The sequence below is a fragment of the Camarhynchus parvulus genome, chromosome 5, assembly GCF_901933205.1.
Source record: "Camarhynchus parvulus chromosome 5, STF_HiC, whole genome shotgun sequence".
Taxonomy (NCBI): Eukaryota; Metazoa; Chordata; class Aves; order Passeriformes; family Thraupidae; genus Camarhynchus; species Camarhynchus parvulus.
The window spans coordinates 9,908,562-9,934,636 of NC_044575.1; the positions used below are offsets into that span (position 1 = coordinate 9,908,562).

General features: G+C 40.5%; 1 protein-coding gene across 2 annotated transcripts in view; it reads right to left on the reverse strand.

Moving 5' to 3' along the window:
• Positions 1-24,595, reverse strand: part of AMPD3 (adenosine monophosphate deaminase 3) — a 32,005-nt gene extending 7,410 nt beyond the window's left edge. The window contains exons 1-11 of one of the 2 annotated variants that reach the window (XM_030950237.1): positions 24,420-24,595; positions 21,096-21,321; positions 18,434-18,629; positions 17,872-18,037; positions 15,616-15,835; positions 13,063-13,192; positions 5,090-5,284; positions 4,711-4,842; positions 3,635-3,798; positions 2,358-2,484; positions 1,393-1,556 (exon numbers count right to left, since the gene is read on the reverse strand). In XM_030950237.1, coding sequence (XP_030806097.1) covers positions 1,393-1,556; positions 2,358-2,484; positions 3,635-3,798; positions 4,711-4,842; positions 5,090-5,284; positions 13,063-13,192; positions 15,616-15,835; positions 17,872-18,037; positions 18,434-18,629; positions 21,096-21,316 — 1,715 coding nt within the window. In that variant the 5' untranslated portion in view covers positions 21,317-21,321; positions 24,420-24,595. Of the gene's footprint in view, positions 1-1,392; positions 1,557-2,357; positions 2,485-3,634; positions 3,799-4,710; positions 4,843-5,089; positions 5,285-13,062; positions 13,193-15,615; positions 15,836-17,871; positions 18,038-18,433; positions 18,630-21,095; positions 21,322-24,012; positions 24,105-24,419 lie in introns of those variants that run through there. The other variant, XM_030950236.1, reaches the window with a different exon arrangement.
• Between the last annotated feature and the right edge of the window lie 1,480 nt (positions 24,596-26,075).

Genomic DNA, 26,075 nt, shown 5'->3' on the forward strand with positions numbered 1-26,075 from the left:
GAGATGTTCAAAACACAATTTCAACAAAGAGTGTTAGAATATAAGACAATTCTAGGGTGGAAGTTGGTAACATTTCTCCTGATGTGAGGATGTAATCCATCCTTGCTGATATTACCAAAGATATAAAACAGTCTTGTCAGGGCTGTGTTGAATCAAGAACTTAGATTAACAGGGTGACTTAGTGACTCATTGGTGAGTTCTGTCAGTATCTCAGTTGTGAAAAGTATTTAATGATTATCTGGGGGCATTTAAATACAGTAGTCAAAATGATCTTGAGGTAAAAAAGAAATGCATTAGTTCTGGCAGAATCTCTCTTTGGAACAGAAAAAGCACATAGACTACAGAGAATGTAAAGGAAGTCAGGAGAAAAGGATGACTTTCCTGCAGCTACCTGCTGTGTGTCCTTTCCATTATAGAATTAAAACTAACAGCTACACCTGATTGTTGCACATATGAGGTAGTTTAAGGTGGGTGTTTGCATTATGAGTTTTGATCAAATAGGATGATAAAAAATGCTTGAAGTAGCAGTGGGAGAGAAGAAACAACATTTTGAATGCTAACTTGGATAAAACTGTAAAATGACAAATCTGTGCACCTTCTATAAGAAAATCCCAAAACGTTTTCTAAGTAACTAAAATAATCTAAATAATGAAATGAAGTGAACCAAATCCTTTCAGGGTAAGTGATGACACTCTCACACTAGTGGATAACCTCACTGTGCCTCAGCTGGAGTTGTGCAGGTCAATGAGTCAGCTGCAAATTTAGCAATATTACCTCACATTGAATTTCAGGCTTTCCTGAGCCTGATGCCAAAATCTGCTCTGACAGGCTGATGTCACATAGCTCCCTCCATTACTTGCCCAGACATTGGTCTCAAAAGTATTAAACTGAGTCAAGAAGCCTGCTAAAGGAAGTTAGCTGGATGTGCAGTTTGTAATTGTGTCCTCCTTGGTCTATCTCTGAATGCAGCAGCCCCTAAGCCAGTGTGCCACAATATTACTTTGTGTCTCTTAAATTACCAGGAGATAGCCAGGCACCAAGAGGCAGGTGCATTGTATTTGGGAATCTGCTGCAAAGCCAAGCAAAGGTCAGTGAGTGGGTTTTGTGGGGCTCCTTCTTTTGTTTCGTTTGGTATATGCAGCTTTAAGGAGTTAAAATACCCCAAAATACACAAAAATATCAAACCAAGATATTAATCTGATGCCTTTACAGTTTCTCAATTTTTTGTTTGAATTAATTCTATCATTAGTGTTTTCAAAATATCTCAAGTACTCAACTCTAAGTAATTCAAAATAACCCTTGCTTCAGAAGATCTGTAATCCAGACGCTGACATTCTGAGAGAAAGATACTGATTTCCTGGGAGCTTGTAAAATACAAAAGTGTCTACTTACCTTCTAAGGTTGTTTAGCAACATGATGTTGACATACATATAATACAAATAATAGCTATATGGGGGATTCTTCTCACTGGTCCAGAGGTCAGGGTTAAGGCTCTTGTCAGAGAACATATGGCCACTGTGTTTGGATTCATCATCCACACTGTCAAAGCCAGTCACCTAGTAGGAAAAGAAATTCCCAGAACTAAGGGGCTTCAAGAATCAAACTTCAGTGCCACTTACTCTTGCTTCAGGACTTGTTTGAACAAGCATCCAGTCCCTCCTCCTTCATTTCCATCCCTATTCTAGCAGTCCTGCTGCTCTGCATCCTACCATACCATGCACACAGCAGGAATAACATGTTTTGTCAAAGTTTTACCCATTTTTTTTCTCCTGAGACAAACAGGAAGCCCAGGTGCACAAAAGCCTTCAGGCTCTTGTGGGGGTTTACAGAGCTGTAAAACTCCCTAAGATCCAGACTAGAATCCTTTGAACTCACCTGCTGTCTTTGATAAGCAGCTGAAAGCAAGAGGCTCCCAGCAAACCTCAGAGCTGTGATCTGAGGCACACTCAGGAATGTCTGTGTTAACCCTGTCCCAGCAGCTACATCTCACTTCTCTCCTGAGGTCCACCACAGTGTACACAATGCTTCCTTCCAGCTGCCTCCTTCTTGGAGACCAGTTCAGCAGCAGCTCAAAGTGCCCATCCTGGATGATGATGGACAAGAGCATGCAAACGTTTGTGGTCATTAATGAAAGGACAAATAAATAGCTGCTGAGCTGTTTCCGAGGAAATAAACAGGTTATGTGACAATAGGACTTCACACAGACTTGTGCTAAATTATGTGTCAAGGCTTTGAAGCAATAATAATACAAGCAATCTGTGGAGAAGGAAACTTTTCTAGTGTATGGGAGCAGAAAAAGAGCAGTAGAGGATCCATTTCATATGAGAAAGAAAACCCAAACATGCTAACATACTTACATATTTGAGGAATAGGTGCAATTCTTTGTGGTCTTTGGGATTGATTGTTGCTTCAAATAAAGGTACAAAGATGTTCTCCAACATCTTCCCAAAGCTAGGCAGAATATTTTTGGACCTAAATATGTCACTGAAGGGGAAAAAATAGACACATTCTTTAATAAGCTTGTATTGTCCTTCACTTTTGTATTTTCTGTTATTTGTGTACATTCTAGAGCTTCAGTTCCACTAGGATTCACAAATTTAAAGTTTATGTCAGGGCAGATTGTCTCTGTGCTCTGTTTCCTGCACTGCCTGGTACTCTGCTTCATCCAGGCTCTGCTGAAGCTTTCAAGTGCTCCAAAAATAGAGACAGGGGCAGATGCTGCCTCAGAGCAGTGACCCTGTCCTTCACAGACATCCAGTTACTACCAGGGGAGATAATGAGCCACCTCTCGTGAAGGATTCTGTTTCCTAAAGCTGTAACTATTCCAAATGAAAGCAGAATGCTGTGCTCTGATGAGCCTTTCAGAAAAAATGGATAAGTACTTCCATGTGCCACTAGGTGCACGGCTTATTCCAAGTTCTGACTGTGCCATGCTTGTCAGAAATTGCTATGTAAGAAATTAAAGGAGAGAAACTTTCTCCCCAGTGAAAAGCACACTCTCGGGGATATATGTGACTGTGACAGCTCCTTCTCTACTCAACCCCAACTGTGACATTTCAAAACATGAAGTTCCTATTAAGTCTGACAAAATTATCAGGGGGAGACTGTATTACAACACACAGTATTGGAAACAAAGAAATAAAGTCCCAAAGGAAGCTTAAAAACTGAAAGGATCTGACAAGGATTTAAGTTGGGAAATCATCAGTCTGGGTTGTTTCCAAGTTCACTGTCATTTAGTCACTAAACTTGATGATAACAATTTGACAGAGCATTTTCTACTCCTTCATGGAATTCAAGAGTTGATTTATTCTTATTACTAAATTGTATTTTAATTGGCCTTTGAATGCAGCTTGATTTCACCCAGTTGTAATTTTTGGTTTCAATGTCTTCAGACCTACAAATAATTCACAGTAGTTTTGAATAGCTTCATAAAGAGTAGATTAAATCCCCATGTCCTGTCTTCCACCCCCAGACTGTCAGGAAAACTGCATCAATGGTCAAAAATAAATCTCCCAAGCTATTGCTTATAAATAGAGTTACAGGACAGCTAATAAGCCATCTAAATATCATCAGAAATTAAGTCAGTGGTATGATTTCAAACTATTAAGATTACCAAGAGCTCCTGATTACTTACTAGATTCTGGGAACCTGAATTATCCAGCGCATATTAGGGGAATAAACTTTATGCTTAATGAACCATTTTGCCAAGTTCAGCCATTCATCTGGAGACCGTCCATAAATGGATAAGCGGGGTTCTGTGTACTGGTACTTACTTTCTTCTAGTTCACGGGCTACTTCCTAGTAAGTAATAAATATATTTGCTTTAATATGGACACTGAGATCATTTACAGCTAGAAATATATTTATCATTGCATTTTCCTCAGAGCAGACATAACTGTATTGGCACCATTTAAAGATAAAGGGAATCTCTTGTCATTCAATCCATTGTTTTATTTTAGACATCTAAATACTCTACTGGCAAGCTAGCTCAAATATCATGTGAGTATAACTTAACTGTACATATAACTGGGAATAACTCTAACACCTCCTTTTGGAGGACAATGTTCTTCTGCAGTCATTACTAACACCTTTGTCAGACCCACATTTAAGACAAATAAATCAGAATTAGACTATTTAAACTACAGCAAACATCTACATAAAATACACAGAACAATGGAGAATTTGACTCACAATCTGTGGTAGCAAGCAGTTTTACAGCAATTAATTTTAGACAATACTTCTGTATATTCAAGAAGAGCTGACATCTACTACATCACAAAAACTACTAATTTTTTTGTTCTAAGAAATTAATTTGAAGTCTGTTGCATGCATGTGCAGATGCAGATTTATGCAGAGGCACTTTCCTAGCTCCTCCTTCCCTAGCAACTATCAGTAGCCAACTAAACCCTAACAAAATACTAAACCAGTTGACACTCAGCTTCTCTCCATTAGTTTAAAACTACCCACAACTAAGCTTTGAACTCATACACAGCTTATGTGTACATTTCTACCTCATAAAACTATTCAGAAAGCAGCAGGAACTGGCTTAGCAGAGGTTTTCCTCTGAGGAATTGCTGGAGCAAGCCCAATACTTGGAATCACTTCCACCATAGTGTTAGGTCTGTATGCAATTATGACTGTATGCAATTATGACAAATCTATTACAAACCTTCATTTCTCTACAGCTGGAAAAGCTTGAAACTTATTTACCTTGACCATACGAGCAAAATATTCACCACCAATATAGTTCTCAGTCTTCAAATACAAGTCCCTCAGCTCACTGGCACCAACTGGATTGTACTTGGAATTGAATTTGTCAAATCGATGGAATGTTTGACGTCCCTGGAGGAGGAAAAAAACCCAAATAACCATAGTTTTAAGAATGCACAATAGTTCATAAATCAAATTGCCCAGCATTAAAAGGCACAGAAAAGAAAAATTCTGTGATAACTTCTTTCAAACATGCACTGTAATGCATGAAGTCAAATTCTGATTTAGTAAGTTATCATGCAAACATTGTAGGAACTAGAATTTTACAATTGGAAAACTTAGCTTTTTCCCATTTGTTTGGTCATTTCACTAGACTTACTGCATGGACATCTAAAGAGTCTACAGTGAGGTCATAGGGGTCCATGTGAAGACTTTCGAAGACTTGCTTTAAAGTCATCTTCTTGCCTTTTTTCTCTGCAACAATCCTGTCGGGCTCCGTTTGATAGGTGTGCTTAATAAACCTCAGTAAGTGCTTCTGGTTCATGCAGGCAGCAGCATGGATATGAGTGTCAACCTGAAATCGAAAAGGTTATTTATGCTTATCATCTATCTACATAAGACTTAATTAGCAAAGTATCTATGTCACTGACAACCGAAAAGCCTTCTAAAATATTCCTTAAGCAACAAAGGGTTTAGTGCCTAAACAAATCAAAATGTGTTAGAACCCTGAGATTTTGATTTTGGTTGAATAATTCAATAAGCAGAACTGTAAGTAAAGTAGCCCTCAATTAGCAGCTTCCTATTTAAATAGGAACATTTTCAACAACATTCTAAGCACTAATCACTGACCCTGGGTTCAGATTAAACTTGATACTTCCTTAAAGGACACTCTGACCCTTTAATATCCTTTTACTTCATTAATGAATCAACAATGCCTCTCTAGTTAGACACTGTGGTTATAACTATCCTCACTGACTGAAGGGACTTGGAATTCTCAGCCATTTCCAAAAGCAGAAGTCTTTTTTTTTCAATGATACTTCAACCATATGAAACATCTTAGGTTACTAGTACTGAAGAATATTCATCTGAGATTTTTGCCACCATTTTTTCCAAGTTTAATTATAATACAGCAACTCATAATGCTGACAGATGTTTTTGTTAGACATCTCTTCACACGCTAAGGGAAGTGCAAATTCACAGAAGGGCTGAGAGTACTCCTTCAGGTTTTGTTAAAAAAAAAGTATTGACCGGTCTTCTTTGCTTTTGCTCAGAAGCTTGCACTGCTACCTGAGCAGCCTGTATTGGAGCACAAACCAAAGAAACAACTCACAAGATCTGGGGGTTGGTTGTCATGTAAGTTTTCCCTGTGTAAGTCCTTAGTTAACACTAAAAGAACTTCTCAAATAAACCAAATACTCTGATAAGCCAGCTATAAGGAGCCACTGAACTTAAATGTCTGAAAGGACTCCCATGCAGGACTCCTCTGTCCAGGAAACTGCAAACATGGACATGAACAAAGCGAGCCCAACACATTCCCCTTTGTGCAGTGACTGCAGTTTCACATTCTGCCAGCAGAACTAATCAACATCCTTATCTGCTTTTAAGGATCAGCAGGAAACACATCACAGAGCACATGAATAAGCCACCCTCCTGCAGTGTAAACCTGAGTTTATGCCATGACATCCAGGCCACAGGAATGCCACTGCTTCACTTGGCACCTGGAGTCATTTTATTTGCATGTTATATATACACAAGTTGTTGCAGCTTCACTCTGTGAATGTCAGTACCATAAATAAAGGCCAGGACATAAAACTGAATCCTAAACATTTAATTGTTAATCACTGTCTAATTCAAATATACCAGACACATTAAAGCTAAATGAAAAAGCAAGAAACATATTGCTGTCTCAAAGTACAGAACAAAGTACATTATTAATGCAGAGGAAACAATGATGTGTATAAACAGTAAACACACCTCTACAAAATGTATTCTCACTCTCCTCAGAGTACTTGTATAGATATTTGAGCCCAAGTGCATTTTATACATGTGCTTACTCAGGTTAATAAACCTTCTCTGGGTTAGGCACTAATGTTGTTTACTGTAAACTCTTCCTTGAGCAGTGAAATACTACCAGGCTTGGTCAACTTGTACAGTGAACAGCAGTTACCAGGCTTTAAATGCAATGAAAAGCAAATCATAAACAGAGAATACAGGTGCAGGGACCCTGAAAAAGTGTAGTTTACTGAATTTCAGAATGCAGTGATTGCAGTGGTGGCTCAGCTACTGGAATTAATGAGTCTTGAAAAAAGTCGGAACAAACAAGACACAGCACTTCCTCCTTATGTAAATCAGCATGAATTCACTGCTGTTAGGAGGACAAGGATGGAAAGCAAGGAGGCTTTTTGTTTCTTTTGTTTGCTTGTGTGCAAAGATCATGTTGCTTTTAAAATCCTGCTTCCTGTTGAGAAATAATTCTCTGGAGTGTGCCTTTGCTGTTCAGTGAGCTCCTGTGACATCTTCTCCAGTCCCCACAAACACATCACACACAGCCTAGAGCTGAGCTAACCACAGTAGGTTTATTCTGAGAACAAAGATCTGCCTTTATATATTTACTTTTTTTTTAACCTCTTCCTCCTCCTTCAACCTAAACATACATATCTGCCAAAAGTTAAGACACCTTTCTGGAATCTCCTTCATGCTTTTTCCAGAGAATATTCACTACTTTAGCTACCTTTTTATACTACCCAGTATAATTTGACCTTTAAGAAAGCAGCAACTTCAGTAACAAAAAGTCATAGAAGACTCAAGTCTAAAGTCGTAAGAGTATCACACAGCTTTTCTTCTCTGTTGTATTTTTAGCATAAATGCAACTTTTTGGAAGGTTTTAAGGACTTGAGCTTTGAGCTACCCTAGCACATAGTTAGTTAGTGTGTATGCTCTTGTACATTTTTACCATGCAGGGTGCAATCCTACCTAAGTGAAGTATCTGAATACAGAATCCTTACGCAGAGCTCAAGTGGGCTGATTTGGTTAGGCAGGTTATTGTCATTATTGTTGTTATTATTATGTGAAATGTTATAATGCTAAAATATTGTTACTAATTTTATTGCTATTTATTATGAAAGGCTTCTACTAAAACAATTTGAACAAACTGAATTCAAACAAGGCTGACAAATACCCCCTTTGCCTCCTTCCTGCTCCCCGAAAAAGACAAAGCCACTCCCAATTTAAGATGTTACTATTTTGTTCCTCATACAATACATAAAATAAGCTGATGCTTTTCTGGACCATGAGTAACACAGCCCCACCACAAGGTTTATTTGTTTCTATTTGCAAACATTCTCCTTCCATTTTCAAATTCACTTTAGTGCCATTCCAGCCCAGTTTCTCCTTAGCAGAAAAAAACCCCAGCTGCATTCCCTTAACCAGATTTCCTGTTGCACTGCTTATTGTCCCCTCCCCCAGTAGAAAACCTTTCTCTCAAGGTCACATTAACCTTCAGTGGAAAGAAAAACAGAATGACTGACAGAAGCCTGTCTTGGAACACAGTATTATACCTTCAGTGAACTCACCCTTGTAACAAACGGAAACAGTTGTTTACATAAAGGTTAAATTCTTGTAATTCCATCATTCAAGTGATGGTGGACATCAGCTTCCTTGCACTTAAAAGATGGTAGCATTCCCTTCACTCAGCAATTCTCCATGTAATGAAGCCAGGCTTTCTTTCTCTGCAGATTCCTACTGTGTACAATGTACAGGAGTTTTCACTGCCCTCCACATCTAACCAGCACCTGCCTCCCTCAGCCACTCTGCCTCCTCCCTTTTCTTCCTGCATTCCTTCTCTTTCCTTCCACTGTCACTCAGATCTCCACAAAAGCTCCATCTCAGATCTGTTTCATGGATGCTTATCTGTGCATATCACAGACAGTGCTGCACTGAATTGGGCATATGAGCTAGATTCAGAGTGATAAGTGATAAACACAGCAAAAAGAAATGCCAAGGCCAGCCCTTTCAATAACACTGAGCTTTTCCAGGGCATGGATTAGTAGTATCCACAGCTGTAAACTGCCACGTTTTCTAAACACATACACATTCATTTGTAAATACTTTTAACCCAATAGCTATGGGCTGCATGAACTGGACACTGAATCCTCTGCAGGCTGATGTGAAGGGGAATCATTCCTCGTCCCACTACTAGACTCCCTGCTCATCAATACATTCATCCTGCATCAGCTTTTCTGATAGGATGCAAAGCTTTGTACAGTGGGATTGATTTTCTCCTTGCAGTTCTTTAACAGGCATGAGAGGCAGAGGCAGAAAATACTCTGTCCTCAGGTGGTGCAGGAATGCTCCTGGCAGCAGAAATAGTCCCTAGAGCTCTGCAGAGCTCCTTGGGAGCTTGTCTAATTCATATTTATGCCATGCAGAGCAACCCAGAAACCAGGAGAGATGAGAAGAGGATCCCTGCATACCCAGCTTCTTGTCTGGCTGCAGAATCCAACCCAAGTGTTTGTATTCACACAAATACAGAAATACACTGCTATGAAGAGAAAATCTGTTCTGTTCTTTTAATTACTAAAAGAAAGGATAAAGGAAAAGCTTTCTTTATGGTCTCAACAGAATTTTTGCATTCTAATCACTGATGCTTTTACACCTGATTGTATTTTGTGCTCACTTGCAAGACTGAGGGTAGAGACAAGAATTTGCCTCAGCATCTCTGCAAGGCAGGAGGGGAGAAGCAGCACTCAGAGCTCTGAAAGCACAACAGCCAGCTTTGCTGCCAGCTGACAGTGGCAAGGCACCATTCCATGTCATGCTGAAGGGACATTCCCTTTGGATCTGATGCTAACCCCTAAGTCTTCACATTCACTGTCATTTTGGTTTATATGATGAAACTATTTCATCACCTAAGTCAGTTAAGTAGCTACTGGGGGAACAAAAGAAACCAAAAAAAAGCAAACTTAGAATGAATCAAAGCTCAGAGAAATTGAGGTATAGGTTCACTGTTCACTCACAAGGCTTGTAATCAAATGTTTAAAAAGCAGACACCTACTAATTTCATTCAGTATTTTTTGAGATCTATAGAATTTAGTAGCATTTAACCCCACTCTAACTTTCCTTCTTACAAGTACAACCAGTGGTATTTCAACTCTGTGGTCATAAAAAGCAGCTAGAATTTACTTCCTCTTTGTCTAACCAATAATTAAAAAAATAAAAATTCAGTTGCAACATCCTCATCCAATGGATGTCGCAGCAGCTGTTGCAATGACATTCAGTGAGCATTCAGCAGGGCTGTGAATGCAGAAACTGCATTCTCCCATGCACAGCTCCCCACACAAGGTTGGGCACCTGCACTAGTGAGCCTGCAGGCAGGAATGTGATATGTAAAAGTCACTGATAGGACATATCCTCAGGCCTGGTTTGCTGACACACTGAAATAGTGGCTATAGAAAGAAAGAATATCCAAAGAGGCTTAGGCTGGGATTTTTTCATCTTTAGAAACTGTATCAAAGCTATTTGCAGTGAAGGACACCTGCCAATTCCGTACATGGATATCCATTACAAAGGTAGCAAATAATGTTAGGTAAAAAAATCTCTTGGCTTCACCAAAAAAAAAAAAAAAAAGTGTCTGCTCTGAATTATCTGAGGCTGAGGCTGTTGGGCACAGAGGCCTACAGGAAGCCCTTCTCAAACAAACCTCACATATAGGACAAGACACCCTGGTATAGAAAGACAAACTCAGTTCTGAGTTTGTGTACCACAGAGCTAAACTCTTGTTCCTTAACTCCATTCTTCATGCAGGCAGTGCTATGTGGGCAATGTGTGTTGCCCGCACTTTGCTGTGTACCAGCTGGAGGACGTGAGGAATCCTGCTGATGGCAGACTCAAGAGTGTCCTCTAAAGTTAGTGTTTTCCTCACAGACAGCTGTTCACCTCCCGTGGAGAGCCAAGGGCAGCCAGCCACACTGTCTCACCACCTGTGGGTTCTTGTCTGTCTACAGAAATACCTGTGTCCTTAGTAAAGGGCAATTTTCCACGTCCAGCTTGCAAAACTATGCAAAACATATCTTGGGCTGCATTCCAGTTAAGTTCAATATGCAAGATATAAACATGCATGTCCCTTATTTAAGATGAGCCTTATCCTGGGTTTTAAGAATAGATGATCTCACTGGAGGAGAACTCATATTAAATCAGGAAAAAAGTGGGGAAGGGGGCAGGAAGTAGGGGAAAACCAGTAATGTTTGGTTGTCATGCTAGCAATTAATCCTGGCCAGCCTTCTAATGCACCTTTCTAAATGCAGCAGTACACGTTCACTGACTGACCTTGCCACTCCATTCATATCTGTTCTAATTTTGCCATTTTCCATCCATTACTTTGGCTCTTTCATATAAGCAGATTGTACGAGGACCTCCACATTTGTGTCTGAGGGATGTGATACACAACTTCACCAACAGCCTTTGGGAAGGTGAATCCTGTTCCTTCTTTTCCTTGTAAGCAGTAAGCACTTAGGATTGACTTAACAGAGAGACATCTTGAAAACATAAGCTGAGAAGTGTGGCTTTCAAATGTTTCACTGCTGATACTGTTATTAGCAAGGAAGCTCTCCAGGGAAGTTACAGTTCCAAACTTTACTGGGGTTATCAAGACACAGGGAAAACAAGATTATCTGGGGGCTTACAAGAATTGTGTCTACAATGCAGTTTACTTTCCAGAAAAATACTACTTGTGAGCTTGCTTCATAAAAATACTTTAAGCAAGATGAACTGTGTGCAGCAGGAATTTCTCAAGCAGTACCTGGCAGTAGGCATGGTCTCTGGCACAGCAGAGCAGGCTGGTTCCTGCTCTCTGGAACATGCTCATTGCCAGAGGGGAAGCAACACACAATTTGGGCTTTTGAGCAATATGAATCCTTTTGTAGAGTGGCTTATTCAACAGCAGGTACTTAAAAAATAATTAAGATATGCCCAGAGACACTGAACATTTGCTTTTAGATCAAAAACTGAACTTAGCAAGTACAATCCTGTTAATTACAACTTCTCACTAATCAAACTGATTGTGGTAGTTGCCTAATCCACACCTCTGCGTGTCTCAGTCACCACGTCTTTTATTATTAAAGTCTCTGTCAGCTACTGAAGTGTTTTCTCTGAATGTGGCACGTAGCAAATGTCTTTCCAGGGTTATGCAAGAAAACTGTCAGGCTGGGAGCTGAGTCTCTGCCACTTGAGTGAATTAGCTGACAGATCTCCCATCCATACATTTAACAGTCAGAAGGGTGAAATCCATTAGAACTTACCTGACAACTCATCTGCTTCCATGCTCGTGATGGACTCTGGGACAGTTTATTACCAGAACACTAGCCAGCAAACACACTGGGCATTATAGGGAAAAGCCAAGGCGATTTTTTGATGAACTAGTGCTAACCAAAACGTAACAAAAAGGATTAGTAAACCCTGAAGTTGCAAAATAGAGAATTACCTCTTCCAGTTGTGTAGATAAACAATGCAAAATGGACCCAAGGTGGTTAAAACCACCAGCAACAATTGTGAAGAAATCTCACCTATCAAAATGAAGCAGTAATTCCAGTAACTTCCTCTCCACTTCAGGAAAGGGAAGCAAATGCAGCAGCCTAACACTGTTGCTTCCATGCTTTGAAGAGAACGCAGCTCCCTTGGCTGTGAATATGTCAGGAAATTAAATCAGCTCCTTGATTCCCCTACCTGTCTCCTAATTATAGCCCAGTGTATCTCAGAGGGAGCCAAAACTACAACTCAGATAATCTTTTTACTTAATATATCAGAGATTTTTTTTTACCAGATACTGATGGCAGCATGAACCCTCAGTTTAGTTTCTGTGGGAGGTCTTTTGACATGTATTTAAACATCTATTTTCAATATGAAATGAAATTATCATCTAAAATCTATAAGCTGTTCCTACTACTAGTCAAGTAGGATGTACCTACATGAAAGCAGAAAAATGCACTTGAATGTCTTTTGAGTTCATTAAAATTAACTAAACCTCCATAAGGATGTTTTTATTCATAATCCAAGTGAGCTTCATTTGTTTAACTCTGTTTCACTCTTTTAAAGCAATCTACACACAATTAAGCCCCTTTGATTCTGAATAAGTAAACAAATTAGTTTAGCATAATCCAATTAACCCACGCACATTCAAGTTCATTTTCCTGGAGAGCTCCCATGTAAAAAAACAAACATTCTTAAAATAACTTAATTCAGTTGAGTGGTATGCACATACTGCTTCGTGCATGTCATCTGCACCTCCCATAAGAAAAGCAAAACTGCTGGAACTCCTACTAAAAACAGTGTCATGACTTTAATCCTTGTCACACTTACCTTTCTCACATTATAAAAGTCTCGATGGGGATTACTCTTCAGTTCTTTAAATTCCGACATCTCATTTAACATCTCGTGTAAGCTAAATTTAGATTCTAAAAAGTTAAGCCTCCGATGACAATATGTTTTTCTGTAAAAGAAAACACAAAAATGAACTGCAACTTAAAACTACTTGTATTTCAAATTCAAAAAGAACATCAGAGTTTCCACAGTAAAAACAAAGTTGGGGCATTTTACAAGGTCCAAGACAAATCCATTCTTTTTATCCTACTGGTTAACAAATATGTAAGCAAATTTCAGACCAAAGTTGTTAGTGAAATCTCAAACAGAACTCTACATACCCTGTTATGTCCTTCAACTAATCCAAGTATTCATCACTATACCTGTGCATAAACTGCAGTCCTTTTAGTAATAATGACCAAAGCATGAAACCTATAATCAAATGGATGTCAACTGCAACTTCTCTAAAATGGTACCTCTAACAGAACAATCTTCTCATATATAACAGAAACAACTTGTCATCCAGCCTTACTCATAATGAATTTTTTTTAAATCCTCCAAATTTATTTGCTTTTTCAATTTAATGTGAGAAGCCAAGATAAGATCCAATATGCTTTCATCTTTCATGCCTTGAGAACATATATGTTGTGTAGAAATACTTTTTTTCCAAAATAATTTCTTGTGCCCTTTATAGAAAATATGCTTTTTTGTTCCTGCTTGCCTACTCAGAGCTCCATCTTCACTTTCATCTTCTGTCATGTTTCTCCTTCTATTTTTAACCAATGACATGGTTTTTCTCTTCACCATCTGTCAATTCTTATTGACTCCACAATATTTTGGTAGCACTGTTAATGTAATAGCCTTCTTTTTCCTGCTTTATTGTTGCCAATCTCCCCTCAATAGAACACAAATCCCATTATGGTTTTGGAAGCCTGTTTCAAACCCAGGCTCACAGAACCCAATACTAATCAAGACCTGTTTGCCCATGCAGAAAGTCTGTTAGGTCATACTATTATCCAAAAGAGCACAAGCCTGAGGAGTAGGGGTCAGATTTCATCCATTTACCAGCAACAAAGATTAAAGAACAGTGGCTCCTGATCTCTGAGCAGCCCCACATGTGATGGGCATAAATGACAGGAAAGCACTTGCTGTAAACAAGTAAACAATACCAAAAGAAGAGCTCCTGCAACAGGATTATGGGAAAGACCTTTTTCTTTTGGGTTGTGCACATTTATTAGAGAGTGTGGATGAGCCTGCAAAAGCTTACTCTGAATTAGTGAAAGGAGCAGGTGACTGACCTACATTCACCACAATGCTGAGTGTTCTAACTTGTCCTACCACAGCCCCTCTTACTTGGGGCTTGCTGTTACAACTGTGAGGTATAAGGCTTCAGCACAAACTGCAGAAGGGCCTTCAGCATGACTCTTTTTTCTGGTTTTCCTCCTCATCCTTTTATTTTCATTGTCTGTCTGGGAATATAACACCCTGTAAGTGGAAGGCATTTTCCCACTGCTCTGTAACCAAAGCCTGCTCAAGCTGGCACTGATTTAGAGATGATAAGGCTGGCAGAAGCACAGGAGCTGGCTCCTAAAAAAGGGCTTAGGGAATGGACTAGGCTTGTTCTGCCACTGTCACTGCATGAGGCAGACAGACTGACAGACAGGGGAAAGAATGCACCAGGTGGGGCTGACTGGGCACTGTGTCAGTGATGATCTCTCCCAGGCAGAGGATCAGCAATGCAGTGCTGGCACACAGGGCACATAGCTCAGGAGAACAGTTCAGGTTCCTGCTTAGTTCCATCCTAGAGTGGATTCTTTTCCTTTCCTGGTGTTGAGGCCATGAGAGATGGTGCTGTTTCCAATCCTCAGCTAGGAAGTAAACTTAAAACTGGATGCACGTGCTTTCATCATGGACTAGGCAAGGACGTTGCTATACTATAGTTGTTACATTTCTAGTTTTTAGAGACTTCACTGGAATTTGGTGCTTCTGGGAAATTTTGGACTTATTTTGATTGTGCATACATAGGTCAGTTTTGCAGCATATGAGCAGTAAATTAACATCTGGAACAAATCAGACTGAATATTTATGTTGCTGATGTGTATGCTCTAATATGCAGGGTTTCTCTTCAAGCAGCCAGAGCAGAACAGACATGAAGGAATTTAGGACAACTGTTCAAAAAACTCAGGTTCAGCATAGGCCAAAACAAAATTAAATTAAAAAAAAAAAATTCAAGTTTCAGTTCCCATGCTTCAAGAAGTTTGGGTCAGATTTGACTTGAATGGAAACATTTGACCAATTTCTTGATGTTTTTCTGTTAGCCCCTTTTTTGCAGTAGTTGATGCTAAGAAACCAAAGAAATTAAAGGCAGCCGTAGGTGGCATTGTATTTTTTCCTTTTTAAGATTTTTCATTGTGCATTAATGCTTGAGAAAGGCAAAACAAAACATTACTATGGAATGGGTATGCTGAGAAATTAAATGTCACAGAAGTGAGAAGTACTAAGCCACAGGTAAGCAGCAGCCTGAAGGGGCAGAGTAACAAAAGAGGAACATACGTTGGGCCATCTGCAATTAGAGCAAGAACGTGGCTCAGGTCAAGGGTGTAGGTCTGCAGGTCAGGATATGGCAAACTCCGAGGCTCATTGAGCTCCATCATCTCTTTGCTATCATAAACAAAGGGAATGCCACCTTTCAGCTTGATAACATAATCCAAATTGTCTGGAGCATCATCCAGATTATAAGGATCTTCATTTTCTTCTGGGGGTGAATGGAAATCTGAAAACAAATTTACATTACAGTTAGAAGAAATAACTTACACAAAAGGCAAAATAACTACAAAAAGAACTTCCTGCTTCTGAAAAGCTTAATTTCTAACAGATCTCAGTATTTTCATTAAAATCACATTCAGTTACTATAAAAAATCTGCTGTTACAACAAAGCTTTTTTCTGACAAGCTTTAGCTGCAGCCCCTCTCTAAAGGGGCTGACCTTAATTCAAATGTTCTATGTTATTAGAGTTCTCTGAACCAATGCATACAGATTTAATACTATTCTTTATTAATGTGTGTTGGAATGAGTTTGGAAATGAGTTGGCAGAAGTATTTAAATTAGGATGGTTGAAATACATTTGAGATTTTTGAACAATAAAATAGTTGTTGCCTTCAGACCCACATTCATTATTTTCTTTTCACATTCTGACTCACTGTAGCAATTTTGGAAGTTCATATTTAAGCATAGAATCAGTTGGGTTTGTTATGTTTTGATTGCAGTTTTTTAGTTTGTGGGGGTTGGTTTGTTTATATGTGGTTTTCTGTGATGGGTGTTTTGTCTGAGGTTTTTTTAATAATTATTTTTAATAGAATCAAGAGGCATAGAAGCCAAAAATTGTACAACACAAATCCAGTTTATCTCTTGGCCCTCTGATCATAAATAAAATCACAAAGTACCAGAAGCACAAATGGGATTTGTTCATTACAGTTTTGTAAAGCCTTTAAAAAGTTTACACACACTTCTAGGAGATTTAGCTAGTGTGAACACTCAAACATTGTTCATAACACGAATGACAGTCATCACTTCTTTTACAACATCTTACTAATGCAACCAGCACAAAGTGTCCTGACTGCATTTATATCAACTCAACTATATTCTTTGACTCAGTCTTAAGAGATTTCTTCTTTTACCTGTTCAGTTAAGCCACGACAGAAAAGTAATTACCAGTCCTTTTATTCACCTAGAGCACTTGAATGTATGTTATAAACTGATACCATCCTTATCTCTAATATTCATAACTATCTAGCTCAAACTTGTGCTAATTAAGACATTGTGTAACAAGATTTCATTTTTTGTGTTGTAAGTTTAAAATCATAACTGTAAGAAAGTTATTAACCTAATAATAACTTGGAAATATCTCCCTGGCAGCTGTTCCAAAATATCTTCCCTGTCTTGAATATTCAGTATACTGTCCTCTTTACACTCTTGCTGGAAAACAAACACTTGAAAACATATTTAGTCACCCTCTTTCAACCACTAAGCCAGTAATTGATTTAAAATGTCACTTCAGGCTGAAAATAAGTTGTCAGCACCATGGACACATCTACAGTGGCCCATCTGTACAGACCAAAGGTTGCTCCTCACAGCCTAATTCAGAAATGAGCAGTGCAAACAGTTTAATGCACAAGCAAAGCTTTCAAGACACAACCCACCGAAGAGACAAAAATAATTTGTGACACACATAGTGGGGAAATATGTTCAACCTAATAAGCCTTGTTGAGAGATCAGTTTATTTACCCAGGCAGAATGCCCAATAAATATGACTCTACAGCTTCCAGTCTTGACCTGGCAAGTGTAGCCTGCCTGTGAAATTCCTGACTCAGGGCTTGCTAACTGCCATGTCTGTATCATGCTTCAATTTATGATGTAGATGAGCTCATCATCCCTTTTAGTTCCGTATGCCAAGATGAGGAGGAATGACTTCACTTTAAACCACAGCCATACAGCTTTTTCCTGGGGGAGCATAAGTATGCAATTTAACATTCCATTTGCTTAGGAAATAAAGTAATCAATGAGAGTCTAGTCTTGGTTGTTAGGTTTTGACAGCTTCAAAGTTCCAAATTAGATGCAGAATTTATAACTTAGGCCTCTTAGTGATTCTCCACTCAATAATAAAATAAATTACAAAGACAGTCAGAAGAAATCATCACAAAAATACAACTTTCCTTTACTACAGTACTACAGCATGGGTTTAATTCTGTATCTTAAAATAATGTGTGAATTTCTTAGAACGTAATTGAATATTTTAGAAAGGGTATCCACCTGGGTACACCTCATCTTCAACCTTCCATTTTTGATCCCTCATGCTGCACAGGTACTGAGATGTTGTTCTTGGGAAGCGATGGTAGGCAAGGCGTGAGTACTTCTCTCGGATGAGGAGAGCTTTCACCAGGCTCTTGGCAGCTTGTTCATAGTCATCAACTGTAACCTGGAAGGAAAACCTGGGTAAATACTGTGAAAAAATAGCAGTTCTAGCATAGAAGTGTGTGGGGCTTGACCATAAGGATCTTGCCCAGGGAGTCAGTAAGCCAGTGACAGAAGCAGAATCCAAACACAATATACAAAACACAGACGAATGTTTTTATCCTACCATATATTACCTATTTATTGAACATCTGATTATATTTTGATCCAATTTATTATTAAAAAGAGTATAAAACAACCAGACCTTAACTTCTAACTGTCTAACAAATCCCTGTATTCACAAAGCAATTTAGATTTTGTTGCAGAGAGCATCATACTGGCATTTTGCACTTCATGTACATATATGGGACCTTTTTTACACACTCTAGATATAGAAAGTAGGAAAACAATTGTTTCTTACCCCTGCACAGTAGTCCCCACTAATTGAAACTCTCTGGAATTCTGGTACATCATATGGCACTTGGACTGGCACAAAAGCACTTGGAAGAACTGGCGTTGCAGGAGACAGGACAGGTTTGGCTGGTGGTGCTTTCCATTCCTGAGGTGGAATTTGTAATGACAAAGACTGGGATCTAATCATCTTGAAACTCTTCTTCCTAAGAATTCATGGTATAAAACATAAAATAAGCCATGGTATAAAACACTTAATACACCGGAAAACTGATTACAGCAAAGAAATCACACCCTAGGAAATTTTACTAATGAAAAATACAACAGAAAAATGCTGTTTCTTTCATACCACAGTAAAAACACTGCTCAGAAAGTACTTGTGCTTTTAGCTTCTCTGTATTGACATTTCACATGATCTACACTACACACAATTGCACTTACCATCTACATGAGTCCAATATGCCACAATTTATTTACAATCACTCTAAAATACCCTAAGGTTTTTGTTTCATTTCTCACAACTTCAGTTTCAGCAAGTCACTGTGCAGAAGGAAAAGGTGATCACTGTGCTCACTTTAGTAAGGGTAAATTCTTACAGACTGACAGCATCAGAATTCGTGAAGGATCAGACAGAAACAAGTCAATGTTACATATGGAAATTGTTGTAAGTTATCATGCTGTTACACACACTTCCCATTCTTCCCAAAACGTGCAAGACCTAAAGCTCATCTAGTTGTCAGACAAGACTAGGCAACAAAATTTCACATACAGTCTTTCAGTTCAACTTGTAAGGAAAAGGAGGAGCACCTAGTTATTCCTTAGGCAGTGTTTGATGAGACTTGAGGCTGATGTGGTTATCAGACTGATATCACAGCATGGCTTTGATACACAAGTCCATTCCTCCCTTCAGCTGGAACTCACATAAATTTTAAAATGCTGCCTTTTCTCCTGAAAGCTGCGATAGATGTGCACCTCAGATAAACCAGCTAAAAAAGAATGCTATGTTTTCCAATGAAGTAATTGTAATACCACAAGTGGAGCTTTGGAATATCTCTGAAGATAGAATTCATCTTCCTTACTCAGTTTAAATGTGCTCATACATATTTTAAATAGACATATAATATATAAATAGTATGTTATGAGCTACCTGTGATAACAATTTCTTTTGCACCATGGAAATAGTCCCTACTTTTGTAAGTTAGATATCAAAACCTTAAAATGTTAGTAAGAATCACTAACAAAGAAAAAGGAACACTGAAACATTCTGTGAAAGCTTCATATTACTTCTGTGGTATTCTTAAAAATAAGAGCAGGCAGTGCTGGTACAATTAACACCCAAATTTCATCCTCTAAAGTACTTGTAGCCACCCTGGAAATCAGCATCAGTTTTGAAAGGTAGTGTTTGATCAACTGAAACTGGAACCAGCACAAGCTGTACTTGTGTCACTGTCCCTTCAGTCCTGCAGGACAGGGATGAACACTTGTTCTGTTCCTACATGTAAACAAAACACCCCTTCCTACAGTTAAACCTGTACAAAACCTAAGTTTGTTTCTGTGAAACAAATTTTCCAAATTAAAAATGAAACACGCTGCTTCAGGAGGAAATATATACCAAACATTTGTTTGACTGGAAGCATCTGGTTTTCCCTTCTGTGCCTGTTTATGTCTATGAACATGCCAACTGGGAAATCCACTTGCACAATTCCAAACCCAAAGTCTCAGCTTGTATCATCAGTGAGTCATACCTTAATTTAACTAAATTGACTCTTCTCCCTTCTGTTCCAGAAACATGATTCCAAGTGTTGCCCAACTGTCTTTCTGTGTCTAACCAGGTACATGTGTTTAGCTATCACTTTCAAATGCTTTCTTGCCTGCCTGCTTTTTGAAGAGTCTGTACACGTCCAGCCCATTTGGTGTCAGGCTGCTGCTGAGCTCATGTGACTCCAGAAACAGCCCAGCAGTCCTGTGAAGCAAGACACTGGAACAGGCTGACATCAGGAGAAGGCTGCTTCTCTTACAGAATAAAAAAAAAAACCCAAACTCACAAACCAAAGTAAGTTTGCCTTCATTAAAGCCATGGGTAAACCAAAGGTAGAATGCAATTTTTTTTTGTTTAATGTGCACTTTTGTGGCTGACAGTGGTTAGATTTTATCTCTGTGAGTAAAACCTACAAATAACCTCATTATGCCAATACCACTTTTCACCTTACCCCTTGATCTTAAATATAAATTCTTTGCTTTCATCTATTTTTGCAGAGACTAAAGGAAGTAACATGCCACTGTCATTTCCTCTGTGTTAAAATTTTCTGTTTCTCTTAATGAAACTAGAAAAAGAGGAGGCAGTGTTTCTTTTTCTGACTCTTCTTGCATTAAAGACTCTTAGGGTTTTGTTCATTTCTACCCAGCTATGCTGTTTATTAAATTTGCATGAGCAATAACTGTGCTATTGCTGGGAACAGAGCTGAGACAACCTGATCACTCCAAGCTCCCTGAGGCCCATCTGATACCTCCTTCACAGGACAGAAGGACACCCCAGGGGTGGCTCTGGTGCCTGCTGCTGACCTTTCTCCTGGAGTAGCAAGAGGCAGAATGCTGTTTGCCAGGTATTTCAATACTAACTCAAACTCATATCAAAAACTGTTTTCCACTAAGAAAGCGACTACAGAACGCACCTTTTAGCTGTTTCCACAGACTGCTGTTCTGCCAGCTCCTTCTGCAGCTCCCTCTCCTTGGCCTCCTTCTGCCCAATAGGGCAGTCTTCAGGCACAGTGAAGAGTGACAAGGCATCCTTGCTGTCCTCTTCTCGCAGGACTTTGGCAAACACCTTCTCTGCCAGGAGCCGTACCTGCTCATCCACCTCGGAAATGTTCAGCTTGGGAAACTGCCGGGGCATCTCGCCTGAAGAGGAGCACAGGTGAGAAAGTTAGAGCTACAGCATGAGTGATGAGGAAGATGTGCAGGAGATTGGGGGTTTTTCCATGGTATGCCTATCAAAATTCAGAGCTTGGAGCAAAATCAGAAGAAAGTAGAACAGCTCTGCAGAATTTAAACTAGCATGCAGTACACAAGAAGCACAAAGCAGCTCTACTTTTGGAGCCATGCTAATTTGTGCATCAGGAACCTTGTGGTATACCCACAAAAATTCCTAAGCAATTTATGTAGAGATTTACCACATTCTACTTACTTGCAGAGTCAGACAGACACTTATTTGTGATACAGTGGATACTCAGCTGTGTGTCCCCGCACTGAACCTGGAAATCACATTCTCTCAGTTGCTTGCCTTCTTCCTAGCTCAGTGACTTCAAGCCAACAGGCAAGTTAGAAAAGAAGGTTGTACATTTCCACCTCACCCCATCCCCTGCACAAATCAGAAAGTCACAGAACTGCTGGGAAGTGAAATAGTTGCACAACAGGAACAAAGGTACTATAGTTAATTCCATGACTTTTTTCCATTTGTTGTAGTTCATATCACAGTTTTGAATGCATGTGGGAAGCAGATAGGTCATGGACTTCCATTTCTACTTGGCATTTAAATATTATTTTCAAAAAGAATATGTTTTATGTTTTAAAATTTTAAGTAGCTAGGCTTTCATCATAAAATATTTCCGTTTTACACTAGCATCACTACTAAAATGCCATCTTTATTGTTTCTTCTGTAGTTTCCTGGCTTTACTTTTATTCCATTTTCATACAATCCAGAATGTGCATTTTAGCACAAATGGAAGCATTCCAGAGAGGAAAAAGCACAGTGCTGATAAGCTACTGACCAGCATTATTTGTTGTGTACTATAAAGCTTTCTGAATGCCTTCAGTATGATGGAGTTTATAACAAATAAGATTAAATTCTTCTTACATAAGTTAAAAATAGCTGTGAACATGTCACAGCAAATGGATCCAAGCACTGCCAGAATGTGAAGTCCGGGTCCAAAATTGGCATTTCAGAATTTCTAACCATTTTTTTGTTAGAAAAATGCAAAACATATTTTGTGAGATAGCATTCATTTAAATAACGACATGCCCTGGAAGCATGGAGTGTGGCAGTTTTTTATCTCTCCAGGCACAACTTATCAGGGCCCCCATTACAATTTTTCTGTAGGCATGCTGCAGGTTTCACATGTTGATATGTGATCCTTTTGATATGTGATCCTGTTGGTTTCAGCCTAAAAGACTCTAATTAATGTCCACCTATTTTCACAGTTGCTTTGAGAACATTTTTTGCTTTTATTCTAAAAGTAAATGTAGTATGAAAAGGTGGCAAGAATTAATTGGACCATAACACAGCAATTTAGTGTTCCCCTACATTACTTTGCATTCTTATTTTATAAGAACCCATTCACATTCCCAAAGAAAAGCATCTCTGTTTTTAAAGAACTGTGGATCTGACTGTGCTGTTTTCTGCATAGGAGAGTATTTGTTTTGCAGTTAGTATTAAGTCTTTGTAAAATCAAGTATAACTACACAGGAAATTTAAAAATACATACATGTTTAGCTGAATAATTCAGTGACAATGCACTTCCATATCTTAGTAGCATCCAAATTTTGGTTTCTCAACGTCAACCGCCAAGGAAGTCATGGGAGTCTGTCCCCTGACCTCAGTGAACACAGTTGTCAGCAGCAGAGCCTGCCACACATGCAGCTGCCAGCAGCAAGAGCCTTTTGGGCCACTTCAGCCAGGGAAAAACTCCCTTTATACTTACTCAACTACAGTAAGAGTGCTAACAATACTAGTACAATGTGAAATAATAATGTGTTTTCAACTGAGCAGAAAATGCTAAGCCTTTTCCTAGTTTAAATGAACTTTCTCCTAGAGAATCGTGATCACAAACAGAAATGCAGTAAGAAACATGCTGCATGAGAAACTATGCTGTGTTTTAAATCCTTACAATAAGGTAGTGAAGAGATAGAAAGTATAGATGTAAGTACAATCCTTTACTGACATCAAAGGTTTTTTTCTTTCTTACAGAACCCAAGCTCACGTTCCCCACTCAAGCATAAGATGCTAAGACACAGAATAGTTTGAAATGTACATTCACCCACATCACTGCTAGCTCATGGCACCGAAATGAGCCGAATAAACCTAAAACAGTCATGAGGCACCTCAAGCAATACTTGTGTGAGCTGTGCCATCCTAAATTGGAAGAGGCTTTTGTATCCAGTATCCTTCTATTGAACCGCTGTCCTTTGCCCAAGGTGAGCAACAACTAGATATTTTGGGGAATGGTATGAATGCCACCCAGTAAATACTCTTTTCCTAAATATCTCGATCTAATAGAAAGGTTGGTTGCTCGTTAGGTCTGCACCTTTACAGAAGAAAAGAAAGCTTGAAACATGCTGCAGTAAAAAAAATATTAATAGATGGAATGATTACTTAAAAAGCAATTATCGATCAGGCATTTAACGGCCTTGAACCTATACCAAGCACATGCCAGAGCCGCCTCCGAGCCCCGCGGATGCCCCGCGGGCAGCGCCGCATCCCAGCGCCGCGAGCAGGTGCGGCCGGGCCCGCGGGCGCTGCCGCCGCAGGAGCCCCACACGGCTCCGGCCCAAGGTCACCGCCAGCGCCCCGGGCCAGCCCGGCGCGGCACTTACCGAGCGCCCCGGGGAGAGCCATGCTGGGGCAGGGCCGGGCCGCCGCCGGCCGGAGAGACGCTGCCCGGAGCCACCAGCGGAGGAGGCGGCGGCGGGGGGAGGAGCCGCTCTTGCCAGCTGCCGCCGCTCCCCGCTGCCGCATCCACCCGCGGGCCGCCCGGTACCGCAGTGCCGCGCCGCCCGTGCCCGGCCCTTTATGGCCCGCGGGCGGAGGAGCCCGCTCGCCGCGCCCCCGGCCCCGCCGGGCCGCCCGGCTGCCCTCGGGGCGGCTGCATCGCGGCCGGGGCGGCTCCGCGGCGGGCGGGGGCGCAGCCCGCGGGGCGGGGGGTTTGCGCCGGCCTGTCCTGCCCCAGGCGGCCCCGCCCCGGCGCGGGGGGCGAGCGGCGGGCGGGGCGCCCTGTCCGTACCTCTGTGAGGGCCGGCGCTGTCGCTCCGGGCGCCGGCTGCACCTGTGGCGGGGCACGGGCCGCGCTTCTCCCGCCGAGCCGCGCCCTCAGCGGCAGCCGGAGCAGCGGGGAAAGTGTGGCCCCTTCCCCTTCGGTGGCTTGAAGGCAGAAGTCGCGCTGTCACATGGCCCCCGGCCGGCGCGACAGGCAGGCAGGGAGAGAGGGAAGGAGGGGCAGGAGCCCAGCTCCACCTGGATTCGCCTCAGCGGTGCCGCCTTCCCGAGCGCCTGTTTCAAAACTCCTCCAAAAGCGCTTTAATGTAGAAAACTTGGGTTCCAGACCAGAAAGTCGTGAGGCCAGTGCAGAATGGCAGCCGGTGAGTGTGCTGGCGATGAGTCCCAATCAGAAGTGTTTTCAACAGCGTCTGCCCTTCAATGTACCAACGCGGTCCAGGTGCTCGTCTATATTAAAAAATAAACAAACAAAACCTCAAGAAATTTTCCGGGTACATAGGCCAAAGCAAATAACTGAAGCTCAAACCCAGCGTGACTCAGCAGGAATGAGGATATTAACATGTAAAATAATTTGACCTTATTTTGAGAGATTCTGGGCCCTGAAGCTGAAAGTTCTAGGGATGTTTTTTGTGAGTTTGGGTTACCATACTTGGAGACTAACCTGAAAACATTTAGATATAAAAGTATCTTTATGATGCAGGGAAGCACTGGGAATGCAGTGAGTGAAGGTAGTTGGTGTAAAAAGACGGGCAGAGTTAAAGGTAGATATCCCAAAAATGAGGGATCGGGTAGTTCTGTGTCCCCCCCAGCTTGGTAGACATAGAAATGCTCCATGCGTAAACCTCAGGGGATTTTGGCTTTAGAAACTCCTTTACTTCACACAGCTAGTGAAGAAATTAAGTGAAAAGAAAGGAGTTTTCCATCCCAAGTCCAAGTTGCAAAGAAGAGCGGATATTTTGATTCTTAAACAAGTGGCAGCATGTTCACCCTGGTGTGGTCATAAAAAAGGCTAAGAATTATGGCCGCAGCTGTTGTATGAGACATAGCAATCCAAAGCATTCAAAAATGAGTCAGCCATAATAATAAAATAAATATTTAAAAACAATATTAATACTACAAAAATAGGCATTGTTTCTCAGCATGGAAAGTACGTGCTTTTCCCACAGTAACTCTGGATGTCTTCATCAGCTGCTGCTGGCAACACCCTGACAAAATATCTGCCACTCAGGAAACCACATACTGTAAGTGTCTGTACCTGTGACTCACAGCTGCCCTGCCCATTGGAGATGTGAGTAAAGCACACCTGTTGCTGCTGGCCATTCAATACACCCCTCAAGTCCTGATCTGTTAGTTCTGCTTCCTTCCTTTCTCCCAGTCAGCTGCCTGAACTTGATCAAACTGCTATCAGGGCAGTTTGTCTGGAAGGTTAAGCTTGGTGTCCATCATATCATTATTGTGCCCTGCCTGCTGGATTCAGGTGTCCCACAGCCTTTTGGTTTTCTGTCCTCAGCTTGGCACATCAGTCTTGCCTCTGCACTTGATTTAATCTCTTCTGTGGGATGCAAGAGCTTGGCAGAGTTCCCTCTCATGCTGACTTTGTGCCAACCGCAGTGAAAAAATAACGGTTTGGGAGATAACTGTTTCTCAGCTTTCTTACACACAA